General features: G+C 30.8%; 2 protein-coding genes across 2 annotated transcripts in view; one reads left to right on the top strand and one right to left on the bottom strand.

The window, feature by feature from the left end:
- Window positions 1-17364, top strand: part of LOC111628801 (zinc finger protein 226-like) — a 48052-nt gene extending 30688 nt beyond the window's left edge. The window contains exons 6-12 of the mRNA XM_023372646.1: window positions 1048-1263; window positions 2467-2645; window positions 5069-5279; window positions 9638-9817; window positions 11996-12242; window positions 13124-14023; window positions 17127-17364. Of these exons, the coding sequence (XP_023228414.1) occupies window positions 1048-1263; window positions 2467-2645; window positions 5069-5279; window positions 9638-9817; window positions 11996-12242; window positions 13124-14023; window positions 17127-17218 (2025 nt within the window). The 3' untranslated portion in view covers window positions 17219-17364. The remainder of the gene's footprint in view (window positions 1-1047; window positions 1264-2466; window positions 2646-5068; window positions 5280-9637; window positions 9818-11995; window positions 12243-13123; window positions 14024-17126) is intronic.
- Window positions 17365-19001: 1637 nt separating this feature from the next.
- The window catches only part of LOC111628800 (kinesin-associated protein 3-like), a 103901-nt gene continuing 98445 nt past the window's right edge, over window positions 19002-24457 (bottom strand). The window contains exon 20 of the mRNA XM_023372645.1: window positions 19002-20592. Within this exon, the coding sequence (XP_023228413.1) occupies window positions 20442-20592 (151 nt within the window). The 3' untranslated portion in view covers window positions 19002-20441. The remainder of the gene's footprint in view (window positions 20593-24457) is intronic.

Genomic DNA, 24457 nt, shown 5'->3' with positions numbered 1-24457 from the left:
ATTAAATTTTGGTGGTTTAAGGTTTTGTTGGGGAGATAAAGGGTGGTCGTGTGTCATATCTCAAGTAGGCTCAGACTTAATGACAATTTTACTCATTATCAGCATTTACAATTTTTTATAAAACCTGTCCTTAATCTCAAAATTAAGCTTTTGACATTTTATAATAATTAAAAATGTAAACAGTTTTTTTTAATGAAATATTGTAACAGATGCACCACCAGAATTTTAAATGTTGCTGGAAAAGTTAAGCTATTCGTTACTGGATTTTTTACATTTAAATGGACTCACATTACATTTCTGGATTCTTCATCTCAATGGAAATTAGCAAAGTTTTATCAAAATTGATTCATTCAATTTTGAGAACAAACTTGATTTTATAAGCTCATGCAAGATGTGCTAGTGAAACATCACACTACATCGTTTTGTTGTGTGTGCTTGTGAAACAACCTTATATCTCAAAAACAAAATCATGGACCCCATTTTTTATTGCATTCTTGGATTCTGCATCGCAATTAATGGAAAATGACAAAGTTTAATCAAAATTGATCGAACGGATTTTGAGAACAAACACAATTCTGTAAGCTTTGTAGAAGCTTTATTAATATTCTGCTTCAATTAGGTGAAATATAAAAACTTCTGTTGGATAAGGTAAAGATAATTTTATCTTGCATGAATGCTTATTTGTGAATATATAGTTGAATGAATCTTCACCTATGAATACTGGTGTCATCTACTGCTCCAGGGATTCAGATTCAAGTTAAGGTTAGATTCTCCGAAACTTTCATGTATAGTTTGTCTCAGATAGGTCAGACCCTTTTCCTCATAACCTGACAGGCCATATCTAAAACACATTTGACCAAACATAAATTGGGATTTAGCTGAATTCATTGTGGATATGAAGAAAGTGTTTTTTAGTGCCCACAGATTAGAAAGAATTAAAAAATTGTATAATAAATTATCAATCACTTTAATTAAGAAATCACACACATACATATGTACAAATGATGTGTGTGTATATTAATGTTTAATGTTGTTCTTTCTTAACAGGTGTTTACAGATATAATAGAGTTTAGACGTCATCAGTACGAACATACACATATTCATGCTTGTGAAACATGTGGAGCACGATTTCGGAATAGGGTTTCTTTAGGACTCCATGTGTGCCAGGGCAAAGATCTGAATTGTGATATGTGCAATAAAGTTTTTACTAATCATGCAAATTTACAGCGACACAAGTTCATTCATGGAGAACCAATCTACAAGGTAATCTTATGTTATTTAATGTAATATATTTTGTTATAAATTAAGCATAAATTTTGTTAATGAATTGAAACATGTGTTATACATTTCTATAACAAATTAACCTGAATATAAGCTATAAGATAAGAAACACTATAAGATTTATTAGTCTATTTCTCTGCAGTTTCTCTAGATTAATAATCATAATAATTTGGAAACTGTGGGATTCACATGATTTCAATTCCACTTTGGATCAGTGTTTTCTTCTACATGTTCTAAATCAAATTATTTCTAATTAATAAATTTAATAAATGCTACCTTTGCCTATCTCTATCTTCCAAGTTACAGTAATAATCAATAAAAGTTGTAAAATTAAAACCTCATAATTCTGGAAGTGTTTGTCATATAACATGTGCATTAATTAATAATTTTAGATAGTGACTGTAGATAATCAATTGCAGTTTTAATTTTGATTTTAAATATAAATTTAAAATAGCTTTTAATGAAATAATTAGTCTCGAGCTAAAATTGCAATATTAAAATGTGAAACATTTACAGTTGCAATTGCATTAACTAGGAAGCCGAAAAATCTTACAAATGATAAATATGTGAATTATAAATCATATTTATGTTGGAAAAATTAATATTAGATTCTTTAATCTCGTATTTAATATTCTAAATTCTATCTCGTCTTTGTATATTTATATAATACACAACTTTACATTACATAATCATTCTGTAGAAGTGCAGGCAAATGTATAATTATTATGCATGTGAAAAAATCCTCTCTTTTATCTTTCTTTTTATCAGTTTACTTATTTAAAGTTTTTATCTTTTTCTGGAATTTCTTTTTAATGATAGAATATTTGACTACATTATCTTTCTTTTATCACCTTTCCTCTGAAAAGTTGTCAAATATTTTCCTCTATTCTGTTAAACATTTCTTACAAACATTTAGACATTTTGAAACATCTAAATACATGATTTAGAAATTATTTGATATTACTAACAAGATATTAAACTCTTAGAGAAGAGTTTCTCATGTGCCATTTACATGTAGAAGGCACATGTAGAAGACACATCAAAAGATTTGTTTTATTACTTAGTTAATTATACAAACTTGGGTAGTTAATTTAATTCTACAAAGTAAATTGAATGTAATTAAGTGAAAAATCTTTACTGTAAACATGTTTTAAAAGAAAGATTTTCTATTATTTATATTTGAAGTGTTCCAAATGCGGAAAAGGATTTCATCGGAAGGATTCTCTCTTAAAACATCCATGTGAAAGAGCCAAAAATAATAATTCTGTTCTCGAAAAGAAAAAGAAATCTGGAAATTTGATGCCATTGATCTGTGAAATTTGTGGATCAATGTTTTCTTGTACAAGCAGCTTAAACGTTCACAAGTAAGAAAATTTAATTATGGAAATGTATTTGATGGTAATTATTATCATTATCATATTAACAAATATATTTATATTTCATTTTCTTTAAATTATAGAAAAAAAGAGACAATAACAATAGAAGGTCAATGGATCATAATTAAATATGTCTTATCTACAAGGCATAAATTTAAAAAATTATTTAATAATATAAATCATAATAAATATTTCATTTTATTAATACTTTGTGATAAATATATAACGGTGGTTAATATATTGAATTATTTAAAAAGTAATTTTACAGTAGAGGGTCTAAATAATGATTTATTTGTATGCTTTATTCATTCTTTCTATCCTGTGGATACTATCAAGGCCCTTTTCATGTCTATCAAGGATTTGGTCAGGTAATGAAAAGAGGGATCTACCATTTCTGAATCAAAATATCCATAAAAATTCAGGATTTTACACATATTTATCTTCAGAATATCAGAGTTTTAAAAGCCTTGGTCATCCAGTATGTATTATAAATTATGCCGAAAATAAATTCTGCCAACCACTAAGTGCACACAGAAAGGCTTTATTGCAATTGATAGAATTCATTTCAATGTAATTTATAGTATGTAGTAGATTATTTTATTCAAGTTTTAAATACATAAAGTTCAATTATTCAAGTATGAAATATATATATGTTACTGTGAAAGACCGATATCCAGTGAATGTCAGCATTCACATAGTTGTTTCGTGTATGTCCGAAATATTTGCTAAATGTCATTATTTCTCACTTACACCGACAAATGTCGACATTCAGCATGCACTGATGGTGATGAATGTTGAATAAAAATTTTTTTCTTAGCATTTAGTCATGGAACACTTCTTTTTGCAATTACAGCATGTATAGCCTTGCCTTCCACTTCTTGAATTAGTTGCAGCTGTTTCTCTCAGGGACATTTTTTACCTAACCTAACCTAACATTAATAATATAACCAAATATGCAGTCTTTCACCGATGTATTTTGTATGTGTCGACATTCACCAGAGAATCTCGACATTCTCTAATTTTGGTCTTTCACAGTGACATATATAAACCATAGATTATGGTTAAAGTGCAGTCTCATAAAGGACAAGCCATACTAAAATTGACAATTGCAAACATTCATATTTAAAACAAAATTGAAATATACACTTTGATAAATTAACACAATTTGTACATTTATAAAAATTACTGTGCAAAACGTTTTTTACACTTGAAATTTCTCTACATTATATTCCACATGCAGAAATGAAGTGTAAAATGATTGATTTATGATGCAGCAATTGTAATATGATTGATAACATTTTGGCCATTTAAAATCATTATATGCTATATAGGATAAATCAAGCTAAACTGCTGTAAAAAACCACAGATAATCATCACAGAAACCTTTTAGCAACAAGAAAATTAACTAATATACTGAATTAATGCATCATTTTAAATGACCATCATCAGAAAACTGAAAATCTATTCATTTTATTATTATTAATTATTATTTTTTTTTAAATTTTGAATATTGTTCTTGATTTTATCATTTTATACATTTCTTTGGATTTCCAAGCTGAAGAAGAAATACGTTAAGAAAAACTCAAAATTGTTTAATATCAATGGATTTATGCTTCAAATCATTATAGTTTATAACTGAAATGGATTTTAAATGGCTTAAAAACATACTATTAAGCTATGTTTTTAAGACTAAATGTAGCACATTGTATATGATTAATTGATCTTTTTCTTATTTAGATTACTATAGATAATCCAAATTTCTAAATTTACATTGTGAGAAATGCACATTAAAATATAATTTTATACAGACTGTAGAAAAAAAAAAGATTTATTTAAATATATATTTGCATCATATTACTTGCTTAAAGCACATTTTCACACAAAAATCAGTTATTGTTTCATCTATGTAGCAGAGTCAAAAACAAGGTTTTTTTTATTTGGTTATAGATAAGTTAAAAATTAAAAACATGAAACAGATAACATATTCAATCTGTTTTTTGATTTAGTCACCTTGTATGTTGAGTCTTACATCATAGATATAGATCGAGGAATTAAAACTCTGATAAATAATGCATTCTTTTAACATTCCCTTGTACATTTAAGAGACTATTTCTGAATTATTTTGTGAATAGAAGAATCAAATTCTGAATATGTTTTCTAATGTTAAAGAATAAATGTATGAAGTTAATTTTCTTTGAAACTTTACACATCTTTACTCCTAATATTGATATAAATACAAGAATCTCGAGTGAATTTAAATGAATGCTTTCTGATTGCATTAAAAGAGTGTATCATATATTTATTTATCTATAATTTAATGAAGTAAATAGAAAGTTAAGAAGTTAAAACTTGGCATAAAATAAATTGTTATAATAACAATAAAAATTAAAATATTTTTTGCTTTCTTTTAGAAATCTTCATGGTGAAAAGAAATTTTCATGTGATTATTGTGGAAAGAAGTTTCATAGGAAAGATATATTGCTCGAGCATCATGCCGTACATGGAGCACCTAGTTTTCCTTGTCCGACATGTCATAAACTGTTCAAAACAAGAAAATCTTTAGACACTCACGTTATGATACACGATGGTGTTAAACGTTACAAATGTGCAAAATGTGGGAAGGTAAGTTTATATTTTTCTAATAATTTACTACTAAATTCAACAACAACATTATTATTAAGACAGATAAATGTTTTGATTTAAGAAAGTAGTGTTGAAGAAAAAACGGGCTTTAAAGTGAATATTATGTTACAAAATATAACATTCTTCACCCTGATTAATGTTGAACTTTCAAATAATGCTGTAAACTATGAATTTTCAACATACAAAATAGCAAAATTACGAGGGGTGTTTTTTAAGTAAGTACTGTTTTGATATTAAAAAAACACAACTGCAATTTTTAAAATAATTTTTTTCTTACATGAAAGCCTGTATCTTAATCTACTTTTCAACTTAATTTCCTCCAATATGACGGTACATTTCATATCGTATAACCAGCTTCTGAATTCCATCCTCATAGAAACCTGCCACCTGATTTGTCAACCACTGCAGCATGGCATTTGACATCGTCGTAGCACTGACTGCTTAGATGCCTTTTCAAGTGGAAGTACAAATAGTAGTCACTAGTCGCTAGATCAGGGCTATACTTAGGGTGATCAAGTTGTTCCCAGCCATAAGATGTGATAAAATCTTGGTTTCGTTGAGCCATGTGTGGACAGGCATTGTCATGAAGCAAAACAATCCCCTTACTGAGCTTGCCACACTTTTTGTTTTGGATGATGAAATCGTAAAGTGTCTGTTTTCTCAAACTTTTGCAACAACTTTCTGCACCGAGTCTTCAGTAATGACAGATGGTCACCCACTACATTCTTCATCATGGACATGAGTACGGCTATCTTTAAATGCTCTAATCCATTATCTTACCATTCGCTCATAATGTTTTTTCCATACATCTCGCTAATCTGCTGATGAATGTCAGCTGTTTTTATGTCTTTTGCATTAAAAAAAAACGAATCACCACAAGTACTTCATAATCAGTGGGATTTTCAATTGTTTGAGTGATTTTAAACATGCACAAACAAATGTAAAATGAATGAATGCTTCCGTAATTGTGTCTGTGCTAGCCAACAGATATAGGTACTCAGTGTACACTCGCAAAACACCAACCTTAGCACTGCAGCGGTCCTATTTTAAAACAGTACTTACTTAAAAAACACGCCACGTACATATTAAAAAGCCCTAATTAGCGTGAATCCATACCTTGATGCAACAATAATTATAAAAGTTATCAATTTAAACATCTGTAGCTCTTATAACAATGTGCAGATCTTACATTGATCCTCGATTAGGTTCACATTATTGTTCAGAAGATTCCATAAAGAGAAAAGTCAGTAGATGTAAATACAAGTCTATTTTTTTTTATGTGCATCTGCTTAAGATGTGGAAGGTTGCATGATGTGCAGCTATCACATCCTCACTATATGTCATGATCAGCTTTCATTTTTAATCATGTCAGAATGACTCAGAGAATATATTCATTCTTCTATCCAAGCATTTGTATCACCCAGTGTTATAAGATTACTATTTAGAAAAATAATTTTGTCCATTTCTGATTAAATTATCAAATCACAATAGTTAAGTAGTAATTAACTACAAAAATGAATTGGCTTAAGCTTAATTAAAATTAAATTATCTGAAGTATATAGTATAGAGGACTTAGCTCAATTTTTTTTCACTAACAAGGTCTTCCTGGACGAGCTTATTAACCATATGTTCATATTTTACAAAATCTTTGGACACACACTTTTTATTTTTAGGCTAATTTGCAAATTCACAATCCAGATCTATTGAAACAACAATATTTTAAAGCTTTGAAGTGACAAATTCTCTTTATCATTTAACTCAATATCTAAATTTATCTTACAGTTTGGCAATACATCAATTATTTCCCTTTCACCCTCTGAATATACTTTATTTTCTAAGAAACACTCTAATTTTAACAAGCTTATTTTCAAGCTTAAAGTGTAACTTTCATCTTTAGTCTTCAAGGCATCACACCATATTGTCATTTTTTTTTTTTTTTTCAGTCAGAAGTAAGTTTAAAATAATACAAATAACTTTAACCTACATAGTCTTGAACTTTTACATAAATTATCTATTTGATGATTATATAAAAGTTCAAGACTATATAGCTGATTCTATTATATTTTTTACTATTACATTTGTTTTTAGTCAGAAATTGAGGGGGGAACCTCAATTTCTGACTAAAAACAAATGTAATAGTAAAAAATATAATAGAATAACCTTATTTTTATCATATACTGAATTAAATTCATCAAAATTACTATAATCCAGTTTTCTCTAGCTCATGACAGTCAACTATTAACTGTTGCAATTCCTTATAATTTTTATTTACAGTTTAAAAATTGAAATAAATCTTTATGGATTTCATCTCATTTCTGTCCGGCTAAAATTAAATTATTCTTTCTTAGTTTGTTTTCTGCCCAGTGTCTTACATACGATACCGGCTGTAATTTTTGTTTCGACTTCACATTTTTTTTTTATTTGTCTGAATACATTTCTCAATTTCTATAATTCTTTTCTCATGATCTTGAAATCCTTTACCAAGCGCATCTTTCTTTCTAATAATAACAAATGAGAAAAATATTCTTTCAAATTTTTCTTCAAAATATATTTTATCATTTAATATAGAGGACATCTCAATTGCTTTTTTTATGAAGCGATATGAAAATAATCTTCTACTTGAGACAATTTGGTTCACTAGATCATTGTCTCACAAACACGTTCACTAAGCTACTGTTGTGATGTATTAAATGAGAAAATGGACCCACATTCAATTCTATTCTAGGTATTAAAGTACGTAGGCTGTTTTTTTTTCAAGCTCCAATGGTCCATAAAAAAAGACAAGTGTAAATAACAAAATGAATTTATTACCAAAAGTTAGATTAGAACTTTTCCATCGCCTTGTCATAGAATGTTGTCATCAATGACTTGAGATGGGCCCTAACGTTTTTTTGAAGATCGTCATTAGTCTCGAACCTCTGTCCTCCTAGTCACTTTTCCTGTTTAAGAAAGAGGTGGAAGTTGCTTGGCACTAAATCAAGGCTATACACTGGGTGTTTAAAGGTGGTGAAGACTTCCATCTCTTTCCTGAAATGAAAATGTGGCTAGCAGGGTAGAGATTCGAGACTAATGACAATCTTCAAAACATTGTTGTTAAGGCCATCTCAATCCACTGGCAGTAACATTCTATAACAAGGAGATGGAAAAGCTCATCCACAGATATGACAAATTCCTCAATCTTCACGGTGATTATGTCAAAAAGTAACCATGTCTGTACCTAACTTTTGGTAATAAATTCATTTAGTTATTTACACTCATCTTTATTTTATGGACCATCAGAGCTTGAAAAAACTGCCCTCGTAAATAGTAAATATTACAGCTCTAATCAGATAATCAGAAAGTTGTTATACCCATACCTAAAAAATAAATCTCTAATAATGGATAACAGCTCTAATGAAAAAATTAAACAGTACTTTGGATGACTATAACACCCCACAAATTTAACAAAATATACTATTTTTTAAAGTAATTAAATTATTGCATGTCTAACATATAACAAAAGTCTATTGAATCCTTTTCATTTCGAAAGTACCAAAGATATATTAATTTTGTTAACATAGGAAATCATGTATGGAGAATTGAATGGAAGCTTTTTTTTTATTGAGTTTTAAGATAATTTATATTGTAGCTTTTTAATGAGCAGAGGTAACATAAAAATTCTAATGAAAAAGTTAGAGCAATATCTAAAACCATTTTCTGGATTCAAATAAGTACATTTATGACTGCATAATTTGTAACTTTAAATTTAAGAGGAGTAAAAACAATTTCATTTTACATCACCTTGAAAAGTCATGTAAAACAAAATCACTTTTACTTACTTTTAGTCATTTTCATATTGGGAGGATCTGCATTTTGGATATTTTTCTCCCTCTGCAGTCCAGTCCTTTAAAGTTCCATTTAACATTAGAACTTTAAAAAATTGGACCGAAGAGAAGGAAAGAAATGCATATCCTTCTATATGAAAGAATGAATAATTATTGAGTGTGTTGTTTCCAAAAAAACTATTACATAAGTTTTAGTAAACATACAAGAAAAAAGTGAACAAAATGAAGTATTTATACTTAATAAAAGTAATGATTGCACTTGCATCATATGATACATATGATGCAAGTGCAATCATTAATGTATCATATGAATTGAATGCCCTCATGCATCTGTTGTAGCAAAGATATTTGGATGCATTTAGATATTTGTCAAATCCTTTACAAGTGACAATTAAATGCTTTGTTCAAGATATCAGAAATAAGTTCTGAATTACTTTTTTATGATGTATATTTCTATAGCACAAAATGTAATACATAATAATTATATATAAATTGCTTGTTTTATTATTTCAGGAATTTTTTCAGAAAGGTAACTTACAGAAGCATGAGGAGACACATAATAAAGAACGCAAACACATATGTACTGTCTGTCAGAAATCTTTCAGTACTAGAGAATATTTGTATATTCACATGCTTGAGCATACGAGAGGTAGAATTTACGGTTGTGGAGTTTGCGGTCGTTCTTTTGTGAAAGTAATTATAATTTTTATTTACCTTAGATTAAATTTAACATGTTAGTTTCTAGACATAGAAGAGTACCACATTGATTCTTTTTACTATAAAAGGTGTATCTGAAAATATTTTAGTGAAGTAAAATAAATTAGAAATGTCTTAATGATATGATTATATATATATATATGAATCAGTGTATATATATATATATATATATACACTGAGTCATTTGCAAGTGTTTCATCAAATATTATTTTATGAACAGTCTCATGTAATCTTGTATCATGTAGATCTCATTAATACCATTACATTTCACTCTTTTGCAATGACAACATAGCTCTGAATATTCTTATGAGTCTAAAAAAAAATTAATTAAAACAAAAATTTAGTATTTGTATTTTGTAAAGAAATATACATATAATCATATCACTGTCATTTTTTTAAAAATTTTCTTTATTTTACCAAAATAAACAGTGAGTTCTGAGAGGACTACCTATTTTACAATTCCAAATATATATTATCTGATTTCATGTAACAAAAATACATTTGTTTTAGTATAAAATGATGCAACATAACTTTTAAGTTAGAAGACTGTTGTGAGATCAGGACTGTGGGACCCCACTCACAAAGATGATTAAGATTGTTAAGAAGACTTTGAGATTGTAAAATCTATGTTAGGAGCCTGACACCAGTTTTTTATTTTTAAACTCTTTCTGTCCTGTGGACACTAAGAGGGGCTCTTTTTTAGCAAGCTCATTATGGGTTCAGCCAGGCCGACAATGGGGTGGCTGGGTGGTGAGGGACAGGGCCCGACATATCCACCCCTGACCACCTCTGAAAAACTTCTGGGGATTTCTCAATCTGTCTAGATTCGATCCCGGGTCTTCTAGAGCAGTAGACTGCCACCTTGAGTACTCGACCATCTATCCTGACACCAGTTAGGATTATTATATGCATCCTAACTCGCATTTAAAGTGAATTATTTCTGATTAGTCTGATTTTTATCTCAGTGGTAGGATGGGGTTTCAATGTGACAATGGAGCTGGAGCTAGACACTTAGACATAGTTTGATAATAATAAACTATTTATTTAAACTAATTCATGTATTATACCATATATAAACAATAGTAAGAATAAAAATAAACAAAGTTTTCATTCGACAATCTAATATTCAATTCCTTTAAATCTATCTTGAGAGAGAGCTTACGTGTTACAGTCAAATGCAATACCTCATTTCTTTTCTTTTCTTTTGAGCTGTAGACAGGGCTGGCCATGTTTTCCCGCATTTGGTGGAAAACTAACTCCTTTTCATTCTGACACAACTTCCTAGAGAGTTATGTTTCCATTCCAGCTCTCTGGACATTGGTGCGAACCCTATTTATATAATATTCATCTGACCATCTCATCTTTCAGTGGACAAAGTATAGAATTAGAACCAGTGTACATGCAGGTATACTTTGCTGTTGCATAATGAAGGAATGGATGATATGTATAACATATATTCCATCTTTCACCCTTACTACAATTTGGAACCTTGTGAGATATTTATTTTATACATATTTGAATTCAAATCATATTTTCAATCTGTTTTGTATTAAAAAAATATGAATCATGTACATTTGAATTCATTATGAATTGTGAGTAGAGGGTATATGTATATGTTTATTATTTCAGCTTGAAAGTATCTAGAATTATTCTAAATCTAGTTACTGAACTCACCTTTATTATTTAATTATTTAATGCACTTCATTATATATTATTTTATGATTAATTTCATTAATGTCATATATGTGTACAGATGCTATATGAAGCATTTGTGTATATATCTGATGCAAAGATATCAAGGTGCTGCTCAATCTGTGTTCAGGCCAGCATTGAATCTTCTAAACTTGACTCTGATGTGTTGAGATTTGTCCTTCATTACATGGTTACCTTTACTACGAGCCTGACAAACCCATGATGGGCATGAAAAAATTCTTTTGTGACTGCAGGACAGAGAAAATTTTAAAAAGGAATTAATATCAATTCTTCCATTCCTTTGAATATTTTTTAAGTGTGATTAATTACTTATTTTGAAAAACGAGTACAGTATTTCTTAATATCTAAAGAATTAAGAAGCCTTTAATTCTAGTTAAAAATTAAACTATTATCTGGTTTATTTTGTCTGTTTTCTTGTTTAATTATCTTTATTATTTCTAGGAACATCAGCTTCGTAGTCACCACAGGATGTTTCACAGTAATCAGTCTTATTCTTGTAAATATTGTGGCCTTTCTCTGAAATTGAGACATTCATTAAAGAGACATCTCAGGAAGAAACATAGTGAATTTGAAAACGAATGGAAAAAAGCAGATTTTGTAAATGCGATGTTAATTACAAAAAATACTGCAAAGCAAACGGATCCTTCTTCGGAATCGTACATAATTCCCGACATAACTTCGACCCAAGGTAAGCAATGTTTGAAAACTTTTACTGATACGACGAATGGAGAACCACGGTTCCCTCTAAACTGTGCGACTATGCAATTGTACAGTAAGTTTTAAGAATTAAAAATAAATAAATATCAGTTTTCTCTTTATCATTGTTTCCTGTAAGCTGCACAGCTACTCTCTGCCTATATACCTAAGTTTAAACAACAATTGGCTTACAGAATGTTGGACATATTGAGACAATGTTATATGTGTCAGGTAATAGACTACCCAGTATATACATCACACCGGGGAAGTAAGATTCCTTACATATTTCACCTGTATTGCAGAAAATTTACTTGCAATTTTATTATTATTAAAAATGAAGCCAAAACTTCATTTTCACTTCTCTTATTTTTTTTATAAAGTCTAAAATGTATGATCACAATAGAAATTTACATTTTACAACAGAATAAATTTTGCCATAAATTTTCAGCAGCCTTTTCCCCAACTTTTGATGATCGTTGAATTAATAGAGAATCTTAGGAATAAAATTTCTTACCAAAACTGACTGTTTTTATTATATTCAACAGAATCAATCAGCTTAGTTTAGTCGAATGTTTATGAACTAATCAATTACTTACAGATACCAGACACTTAATTCCCACGCAGTTTGCAAGCTGCAGCATGACGTGTCACAATTTGGTGTCATTTAGCATTGATTAACAATTGATGCATTGAATTTTAGCCTCAGTTCAATTCTGTATTGTATTGTAAAACAGTTATCAAAATCAAACAAAACTTTAATCAGACTCAAGTATAGGTTGAGAGTGAATTATTATTATTATTTCTTTATTTTCTTTTATTTAAAATTCATAAATTTCTTTAACTACTAATATAAATGTTCCAATGTATTTTTAGGTGCAGAAGTTTTATTAGCAGTTGCTGGTCTCGGAAATCAGGAATTACAAGATGCGCTTGTATCAGGTCAAGCTCAAATTAAGCAAGGAACCTCACCTGACACTTTTGAAATATCAGTGCCTTTTAATAACGAACAAGATGATAACATCACTAACGACGGCCAAATTATTTTAACTACAGAAAGCGGTACCGATATAACGTTACCGAATAATTTTATACAGAAACAACTTCAGTGTCCCGTCGAAGTTATGTGTTCGGACGATGGTAAACAATACATTACGCTTCCAGTCGAATCTAATGGTGCAGTGCGGTCAGAAGGAGAACCATATCAAATAACGTTACCTCTGCAGTCGGAAGTCGACGGTGCAGAAAAGTTGCATGGTATTACAATACCACTCGACCAGTTTGCAAATATGGGAGAAGAATACGAAATTACTCTACAAAGAGAAGAGACGGGAGACAAAACACACGGTTCAAATAATGGAGAAAAGGAGAATTATCAAATATTGTCAGACGTAGCCGGTGTCGAAGAACACTATGAAGTAATGCGCTCAGAAGAGTATGGCAACATAGATGAACAGTATGAGGTAACCACTCTGTCCAACCAACAGATGGCTGGTTCTAATGATAATGAATATGAAGTGACTGTAGACAACACATCACAGGAACTAGCCAGTACAAATCAATATCAAATAACTCTTCCAAATCAAGAAATGAGTGAAAATGAACAGTTTCAGATTACTTTATCTAATGAACAGAATGATACGAACTTGGTCGCACAAACCGAAGATGGTCAACAGATAGTTATATCTGGAAAGGATTTACCAGTAGGAACACATCACATTGTACTTAACACAAGTAAATTATCAGATATAACTGATACAGACAATCTTGATCAAGGTAAGTTCTTGATGTTTATAAAACCTAGTAAATTATTATTATGAGAAGTCAATATGCAGGACAATCATAATTAAGGAGTAAGCGTTCTAGGACCTAATTTTTAATTATGATCACCCCGTAGTAATATGCATTAATTATTTTAATTTTCCAAATTTATTTGACAAGATGTATAGAGATAAATATTTTGACAGATGACAGTAGGACTATAAATATTTCAGTGTTCAAAGACTAAATCTTTTTTTAATTGGAAGGGTTGCACCTCATTTTAGAGGTAACTCGTGTGTCCAAAAAGTTCAAATAATGTCTTCATCATAATGTATAACTTTTAGTAGATGTTTTTTTTTTCATATAAAGTATTTATGTTTCAATATTTTGCTCGTCTCTCGCACGAAACAAAAGCGGTGGTGGCAGACCTGCAGTTTTTATACCCGATACACTGAAGCTCGAACTATAAGGGTACCCCTTCACCGTGCAATAATAGGACATCCAAAATAGTTTCTTGGGCCCCTAATCCCAGAAAGACCCAAGTAACTTTTATTTGTTAAATTCCCTTTTCTGTTAGTTTCATAGTAGATCAGCCGTCAAAAAGACGCGCATATTATCTTATGTTAAAATAGTACATGGGATGATCTAACAGATTAATATTAAATGCATGTTGGGTGCTGTTTTTTTTTTCTTAAATTAACTGTTGTTGTCAAAAATGTTTTCTTTTTGCATGTTCTTTTATTCTAGCAAACAATAATCTTTTAAACATAATTTAAACACTAAAATGTGTGTACACTTTTTATGTCTTTTTTATTTCAATGTTTACAAGATCCTGACATTGGAAAGACTTAATAAAATAAAATAATATAAAATTGCTTTTCCTTTTGAAAAGCAATTTTATATTATTATTTTATGCAAGGAAGATCCTTTAAGGAAAGGTTGATTTTGTTAGCATCTGTACTAGAAATTCTCCCGTCAAGCATGATGGAATATTTTTTACGAGAAAGTAGAAATCAAAGAATTGAAGCTTCAAGTCGAGCTTGATGTTGTGATGCTGTTTCTGCAGCCCTCAAGACACCATTCTTACTCAATGTTGCTCAAGTCGGACTTCACGATCTTCGGGGTCTCGGTCATTCTTATTCTTTGAGATCTAGAATTTTTACCTGACCAATTTTACTCTTAGGCTTTCCCGACAAAATAGTGAGTCTTTTTAATTCCATGTTGATAAAACAAAGATGAATTGTATGTATGTTAATTATATGAATGATAACACTTTCTAAATAATGGGCTCGTTAGATTGTTACTTCCGATTGGATAATAGAACAGCACTTGGCCACTGATGTCACTGCAATGTAAGCACGATCACCAATCTGAAATTGATAAGATGTTTATTCTGTAGCTAATATTTCTGCAGAATAAGTAGCTTATACTTTCCATTGGAACATAAAATGAATATAACCAAAATTTCATCTGGATTGGACAAAAATTTCAGGAGTTAAGTTGAAATTGACGTGCACACAGATGACAGCTTTTATATTAGTAATTGCTGTGGTACAAGAAACAGACTTCAAATTACATTAAGATTATGTATATTTTCATTGAGTTAATAATAGTTGTTATTTGTGTCTTGTCTTATATCTTTTAAAATGAATTTTTCAATCCTCAAAAGCATTGTATCTATAACAGGACCTGGTTATGTAGACCAGTATTTTTCAACCTTTTTTTTTTATATACCGTCTGCTGAGCATGCAGGGCTGCGGAGTCGGTAAAAAACACTCGACTCCAACTCCAGCAAAATTAAATACCAAGTCATTTTATGGGAGGCAGAGGCACTCGTAAGGGTAGCCTATTCTGAACTCTAAAAGGAGCTCCAGGCATTTACCCAAATAATTTTATACGTAGGCTGTTTTTCAAGCTCTGATAGTCCATAAAAAAAGACAAGTGTAAACAGCAAAATGAATTTATTACCAAAAGTTAGGTACAGACATGGTTACTTTTCGACATAATTACCGTGAAGATTGAGAAATTTGTTATTATCTGTGGATGAGCTTTTCCATTTCCTTGTCATAGAATGTTGCCGCCAGTGAATTGAGACAACATTGTCTGAAGATCATCATTAGTCTCAACCTCTGCCCTCCTAGCCACTTTTCCTGTTCAGGAAAGAGGTAGAAGTCGCTCGGTGCTAATTTGGGGCTATACACTGGGTATTTAAAGGTGTTGAAGACTTCCACTTTTTTTCTGAACTGAAAACGTGGCTAGCAGAGCAGTGGTTTGAGACTAATGAATTAATGGCGATCTTCAAAACAACGTTGTTAAGGCCATCTCAATTCACTGACAGCAACATTCTATGACAAGGAGATGAAAAAGCTTGTCCACAGATATGACAAATGCCTCAATCTTCGTGGTGATTATGTTGAAAAATAACAATGTTTGTACCCAACTTTTGGTAATATATTCATTTTGTTATTTACACTTGTTTTTGTTTTATGGACCATCGGAGCTTGAAAAAACTGCCCTCGTAGTTAGTATTTTTAATATTTATTTGTATAAAAAAATTAATTTTTAACAAATATTTAATAAGAGGAGAAAGCGAGTAATAAAATTCTACATCTACATATATTCGACAGCATTTGCACTTCAATTTTACCCATCCAGAATAGTTAGTTCAATTAAAAAGTGTGCGATCTATTTACTTCAGCCCCTTGTTCAGAAAAGAAAAATATGAATTCTGATCAATTAGTCTGGCTCATTCAGAAAAATAGAGTACTTATTTAGAGCAGGGATAATAAATGATCCAAAATATTTAAATTCAATTGGATCAAAATAATTTTACTACTAAACACAAATACTACAAAGAACACTACATATTTTGTATTTAAAATAAATGAATTATTACAAAATATAAAAAGATTTTTAAAAATTAATAAATGTATAATCAATTTTCTTTCATTTAAATAAAAAAACTAAAGTAAATTTAAAATGCGGGAGTTGGAGTCGACACATTTTTTCCAACTCCGACTCCACAGCCCTGTGAGCATGGCCAATATTTTTCAAAATTTTAGTTTTTAATTACATTTGTATTAAAGATTATTATATGAAATTTTTTATTTTATTACAGATACGATAGTTCTAGAGGAAGGAGCGACCATTCTTCAGCGGCAGGAAGGAGATGTACTGTTGTACGTCTTAACCAACGAGCAGCAACCTTGAAATTTATAACTGCCTTTTGTATATATTTATACACACACACACGTATATATATATTGTACAGATAAAATAAATTTTCAATATTTTTTCCTTTGTAGAAATAGATGTAAAATTATTATTATTATTTTTTTAAATTACAATTTTTCACCCATTCATGTTTTATATGCCAGAAGAACATTTCGAAACTGCATTCTTGAACCCGGGTAATTTCACCATACATAATTGCCATATTTTCATTTACAATTTTAAACTTTCCATTCTAATGTTCTTTACAAATTTTGCATGTTTGACTAATGATTAGAAAAGTACTAAGCAAAGATTTAATACTTGGAACTCTGCGCTTATTTTTTTTCAGTGTATATATTCTGTACATTGTGAGTGTTTATATAATTCGTACAGCTATATCTATGATACGTGATTTTGTTCTGTTCGTGTCAGTCGATGTAATGTCTGGTCTGTCTCAATTGGTTGATTTATCTGTGATTATGGCACATTCAAAATATATTTTGAAGTGTGGTTCTTGGGTGTGAAGTAGTTTATTTGTGCATGAGCTTTTGATGTAATGTAAGTTATTTGTTATTTTGATTAAGTAATCAGTCTGTGCTAAACCTGACATCTTGTGCACAATATAGTGTTACCTACAAGTGTTGCATCTTTTAAAACATGCTTTCTGTAGATTTTTGTATTCTGTCTGTATTTATGACGATCTTGTAATTGTGGACACTTCCATCTTTCCAAAAAAAAAAAAAAATCTGTGAGTCGGCCAGTGGTTTGACATGGTTCTGTTGACATGAGTGTGGCCAAGACCATTAGGATGTGCAGCTCCTTCTGAGCCCAAGACTGCCTATTTTGTGTACAGTGTTAGATCTAGATCAGTGCCATACTGTTTTTGTCTGTAAGAGTTATTGTGTTGTGTAATTGTGATATTTCTTGTTTTCTGTAGAAAAACTTTCACTGTATTTTAGTGAAGATTTCCTATAACCGTGAGACCTTGTTGTCATCTTAACGAAGAAGAGTTGATATTCCTTTGAAGCACCATTTTGTCTGTTTTTTTCTTTTCCTTTGGTGGTGGTGTCCTAGTTCTGCGTGCAGTCAATGTATAACTCCAAATGAATACGAATACTTAGACAACGTATGCGTCGATTGCTTTAAATGTGTGTGTTTTGCATTTAGCTGTGTTATTATATTGAGTATAATCTGGTGTCATATTCTTTTGTTTTATTTGTGTGTGTTCTGTGAGTTTAGCCTTTTGGAATCCTAAATATTTGTAGACTGCCCTCGTCTACAGGTTCGACAATGTCTCCATTTCTGAGTACAAAACGATCTTTCTTTAGGATTCCATTTTTTCTACAGACTTCATTTGAATGTCAGTGGAATAAGTGTGTGTAACATCTAGTATGTCATTTAGTTGCACTTGTGTGGATATGTAGCATTTTATTTTTGGAATTAATTGGGGTTATTTGATGTAAATCATATATATTTTGACTCCGAGACAAAATCTTAAGGCACTTTTGGTATAGCAGGCTAAAATTACAACTTTCAATTCTTAAATTCTGTTATAATTTGCACATCTGTGAGTTTAGGATTCTTGTAAAGATTGATAAATATAACATATAAAAAAACAAAGAACCTATTCTTTTTGAAATTCACAATTTATTGAAAGAAATCGTTCAAGTTGTATGTAACAAATCAAAATATTATACAGATTTTTATATATAATTCAAGTATTTCCAAAAATTTGTACGGTAATTAAACATATAGTTTATCCGATTAAGTACGTCGGAAAAAACAAGCTGAATTATTACTTTGATGTAAAACACCCGCAGCTTAATTTTCGTACTCTTGAAAAATACAATATTTTTAATACAAAATGTTGTGAACCAGTTCATTTTGTATCCAAGATTCAAATACGGTTTGAAACAATCTTTCGACGTGAATCAGATCGTCATAATCAAACTATAAAAGTCGTCGTCATTCGTCTAAACTCAATATCTTACAAACTTTATAAATCTTATTCCTAATTGCTGTTCTACATTTATATATGGTTACGAGGCAAAAAGGGAATTCTAAAGTTTCCGTAAGCATCTAAGGAACTTTAAAAATATGATAATGTATAAGGATATTGATTCTGTAGTCAAACAGATTATAAAATACCACTTATATACTAATCTTAATATCACAGAAAAATGCACGATAGAAGAAATGATCTCTTTGTGCATCATTAAATAAATAAATTTTTGCTTACAAACTATAACATCACAACCAATATTACACTTTTCGTTCACTTTAAGCATACAGTTTTATCATTATTTGGTATTGTAAACTAACATATTTACTTTATACAATAAAATAACTCTAAGCTGGTATATTATGCAGTTAAAAATCTATCATCTTAGAATTGGTATTTTGAAATTTGATATTTTATCTGAAAGATTTACTGTTCTTAACATTTGTTGATTAATTTATCCATATAAGTTTTTAGTAGCATAGAAATGCAGGTTCTATAATATCCTCAGAGGAAGGATGGAAAGATCAAAATCTACAGCTTGAACTAGATCTTCATTTTCCTTTCATTCATCTTTATACAAAAGATAGAAATCTTCTCCATTGTCATCTTTACAAAATGAAGATGGAGAGTTGTTATTGTTTCTGTTGCCTTTTTTTTTTCCATTTTTTTTAAGATTGCTCATTACAACTTGCACTTCTATGCTACCTGTTTTAATACGTTAATGTTCCGTGAGCCCTATCGGTATCACTTAATAAACTATTTGGTCTGAATTCTGTTTGTCTGCAATATCAGTCTTTGATAACAAAATCACACAAATAATTTGTATAATTACGATTTGTTAGCAACTCTGCCGTAAATTTTAAAGTAATGTAACGACGACACATTACTATGTCGTCTAAAATTACCGAGACAAACAATTTTTAGATAAAACTTTAAAATATCGCAGAGGGATACAATATAAAAATTCATCGTTAACTTACATGTTATCCACGGTTCGGTTATAAATCAATCTTCCGTATTTCTTGACGCAGCACGGCCGTGAAAAACAGCAAAATAAATATTAAAATACGATTCGGATGAAAATGTCGGATAGTAAATATCTAAAAACTATTAAAAATAATAATAATAATAATAATTGTAATATATTTTGAATAAATTTAACAATTTTGTCCCTTAGTAAATTAGAAATGCAGATAATATTAAAAAAATAAAACTAAATTAGTTAAAAAATAATCTGTTCTGATGAGGATTAATATCCATGATAGTGTTTCCATTCATGAGAGATCTGGATGGCGAGTGCAAAGAGAACATGCTAGGAGATGGAGTTTGACCCATGTGCTCACGAAGCGTCTCTAGATCGGCACTATATCTGTAAAAAAATAAATATATATATATATATATATATATATATAATAAAATAGCATGAATAATGGATAATGCTTCATATTTGATGCACCATACATTCATCTCTCGTGTAACTTCGATATTAGATATCTTTTTATTATATAACTAATGCTAAATCTAATTTGAATCCAATTGGATTTTAAGATTTAAAGTCCAGTGACAAAGGATGGGATTTTATATATTGGGGGTAACACCCGAAAATTCCCGAGCTAACCGGGACTTTTTAATTATCTATAGAAATGTTTTCATTACTCCATTACAGAAACTTTTTCTCACTTTTGAGGAATTTTGTATGTTAAGGAACCGAGATATTCAATATTCTTTCAAGATTTGAATTAAATTTGTTTTTCTTCATATTAAAAAAAAATGAAAAATCTAAATTGGAAATTACAAAAGATTTCAACAATGATTGGATTCATTTGATTATAGTAGTTATCTGAAGTTAACACATTCGAGAGTAATCCAATTACATATCGATCGGACGATCTTACCAGATACTATTTTAACAGACGAGCATCGTACCAAATTCTACGATAAACTGTGCATTTTGCTAATTTAAAATATTAAATTTTCTACAGTGAGAGATTTGGCCAGACAGCATGCAGTGCTTACTAGAGCTAAGGACCCGTCGTGTCATGATTCTCTACAGTCGTGAACGTATCGTTTTGGCATTCTTCCCGATTGCACAACTACAACTACTGTCACTACATTTTTCAAACTTGCCTGCTATTCTCTTTAGCTTTGTTTTTACTGAAAGGTAGAATGGGTAATGCAGTACTTCTTCCGTTTTGACACTAAGTAAAAGCATAAAAGATCTTTATATAATAACCTTTCTGTTATCGTGAATATAAATACCGGAATGGATTTTAATTTCAGAGATAATTTTCTTAGAAGTTATAATTAAATTAAAATTATATTCTTACAAAACTTTGAGCATTTATACTATTCAAATCAATAAAATTTCAAGATGGTATCTTACAGATATACAAAACACTGTAACTTCAAATACTGTCTTCCAGTATTAATGTGAAATTAAACAAATTTATGCTTAATTTTTTTTACAAATTTCATTAAAAAGTCTCACTTTAATTTCTGGAAGATAGTACTTAGTTAATTAAACTTTTCTTTTGATTAAATAAGATTAAGCTTACATGTAAAAATAATTACAGTATTATCATTTACTACATGAATTGTTTTATCATCCGTAACTTAATTAACTTAAACTTTTACTTCTTTATATGATTTTCTTTTATCAACAGAGCCAGGCATTACTAAGCAGTTTTGAGTTAATAAACATTTGTTGTTCACTTAACTGTTTTTCATCCCTTTTTCAATAAAACCTGGACGAACATATATATGATATCTATAATTAAACTATCCCTCTGCTGTTTCTGCTCTAGATTGGGTGATGAGATAAGGCAACGTAATGGCAATTTGCCAAAGGTGTGCCTTCTGAGAGAATTTTCTATGGAAAAGTGGATCCTATTCAGATGTTAAACACAAAGAAAACTCTATACCAGGGGTGTCCAACCTGCGGCCCAATAAACGTGTAAACAAAATAGACAAATTTTTAAATTTTATTTTTATTTATTCATTTCAACGGAATAAACTCAAAAAAGAAGTTTCACAAACCCGTAAATCTTTATACATATTTTATTTTTGAGTGGAAAGGAAATATTTACAGTGGGTGATCGGTTAACGAACATAATCCATTCCAAGACTTTGTTCGTTGTCCGAATTGTTCATTAACTGATTATTGATTTACCATAGGTTTTTATGGGAATTTGATTAATTTGTTCGAGACTCCAAAAAATAAAAAAATATAAATAAATGTAGCAAAAAAGCATATATGTAATAGTAAAAATACATATATATGCAGTCTTGCATTTTTATTAATAATGTTTTTTTCCGTTTGCAAGGGTTAAAGAATCTGTCCAACGTTGATTGCTTTTCTCTTTTCTTCAGGATTTTTTGGAAGTAATTAATAGTATTGTAATATAGAGATCCCCAACCCCATTAACCTTATTCTGGTTTGGATGCCACTTGGATGATCTGATACCCTCCCACTTCTTCAAAAGATCTTTAGTAGCAGATGTCGACATTGGTCCTCTTTCATCTTCCTCTTTTTCAAAAGAAAACACATCTCGCTGAGTTTCTTGGTATTTTTCATTTGAGAGTTCTTGGAGTTCTTCTGTCATCAGATCAGTTTCCATTATGAGCTCTAAAATGCTCTTTATTTCTCAGATGTCTAAGATAACTAAAAAACACACTCAAAGGAAGAAGACTTGCCAGCATTCCAGAGATAGAAAAAAAATGACTGAGCTTATGAGCATTCCGTAAAAAGCGTTCCTGGACTGTTTCAAAAAGTGGAAACACCATTGGGATAAGTGTGTACATTGGGGAGGAGACTACTTTGAAGGGGACCCTGGCAAATAAATTGTAAGTGAAATATTTTTTTTGTAATAAATAAAGTTTGGGAACTTTTTGAACAACCCTTGTATATTTAAGGATTGGGCTACAATATACTTGTGGCCCAAAATTCCATGACTTCTTCTAATGTGGCCCAGAGAAACAAAAATGTTGGACACCCTTGCTCTATACGGTCAGGCACAAATCTGAAACCAACTACTGGCGGTCGAGCGGATTTACCTGCTCGGCCGCAGTTGGACAAACTGCCCGAGGCTAATTCACATAGCATTTTTTTAATGAAAATAAATGCCGATACATATACTACATTATTACACCAATAGGATTCATCAGATAAAAATTTCAAATTATCTTTATTTGTTAAAATATACACTGCTGGCCATTAAAATTGCAACACCAGGAAGGAATGATTGTACGAACGTCAAAATCATATGAAAGGAAGAAGAGGTTGGGATATTCAAATGATTAGTATTTCAGCACATTTAGACGATGCAGGAGGGACAAACGACATCTGAAGCACTGCATAAAAGAAAAGTTGTGAGGTGGATTTCTCATTCAGAAATTGCTTTGTAAGGTTGGGGTTTCTTCAGAATATCATGTTATGCCTCGAATAAGAACAAGAAATGCTTACCAGCAAGTGTCGGAATTCAGTAGAGGCAGGTTCGTTGTCTATCGAGTGTGTGGATTATTGTTCCGTGATATTGCCACTCGCACTCGTCAGAATCCAACTACTGTCATGCGAATATGGAATCGATGGGTTGCTGAGGGTCTTACTGAACGACATGCAGGATCTCAACGCCCTCCCATGACTAACGCCCGAGAGGACAGACATATTATGAGGTTGGCCATGCAAAACCGTACAATTACATCACAGACCATTAGTCAGGAAATGAGCTTGTTTGCAGCATGTCCAGTATCTACTCATTTGGTGCAATGATGTTTGCAGCAGCATTGACTGTCAGCACAGCGACCATTACTTCAGCTTCCTTTGACAATGCAGCATAGAAAGAGTCGGCAACTCTGGTGCGCCCAACGACAAAACTGGATACAAAAGTGGCACAATGTCGTCTTTTCGGACGAGTCCCGGTTCTGCGTGCAGCATTCTGATGGCTGTATACGTGTCTGGAGGCTCTGTGGAGACCACTCGTCACCTGCTTGCATTCAATATCAACATAGGGGCCCTGCACCTGGTATGATGATATGGACAGCCATTGGGTACACGACATGCACATCTCTAGTTTGAATCGACGGTAACTTGAATGCAGATCGGTACATTTCTGACATCTTACGTCCAGTGGTTGTGCCCTATCTTCGAGGCTTGCGAAATGCCATCTTCCAACAAGATAATGCAAGATCTCATGTTGCACATCATGTTCTGACCTTCCTCGATACAGAGGGTATTC

This window comes from Centruroides sculpturatus, unplaced genomic scaffold (assembly GCF_000671375.1).
Source record: "Centruroides sculpturatus isolate CEXI.00-Female unplaced genomic scaffold, Cexi_2.0 scaffold590, whole genome shotgun sequence".
Taxonomy (NCBI): domain Eukaryota; kingdom Metazoa; phylum Arthropoda; class Arachnida; order Scorpiones; family Buthidae; genus Centruroides; species Centruroides sculpturatus.
The sequence above is the reverse complement of the archived record's forward strand: the minus strand, read 5'-3'. Positions and strand labels throughout refer to the sequence as shown.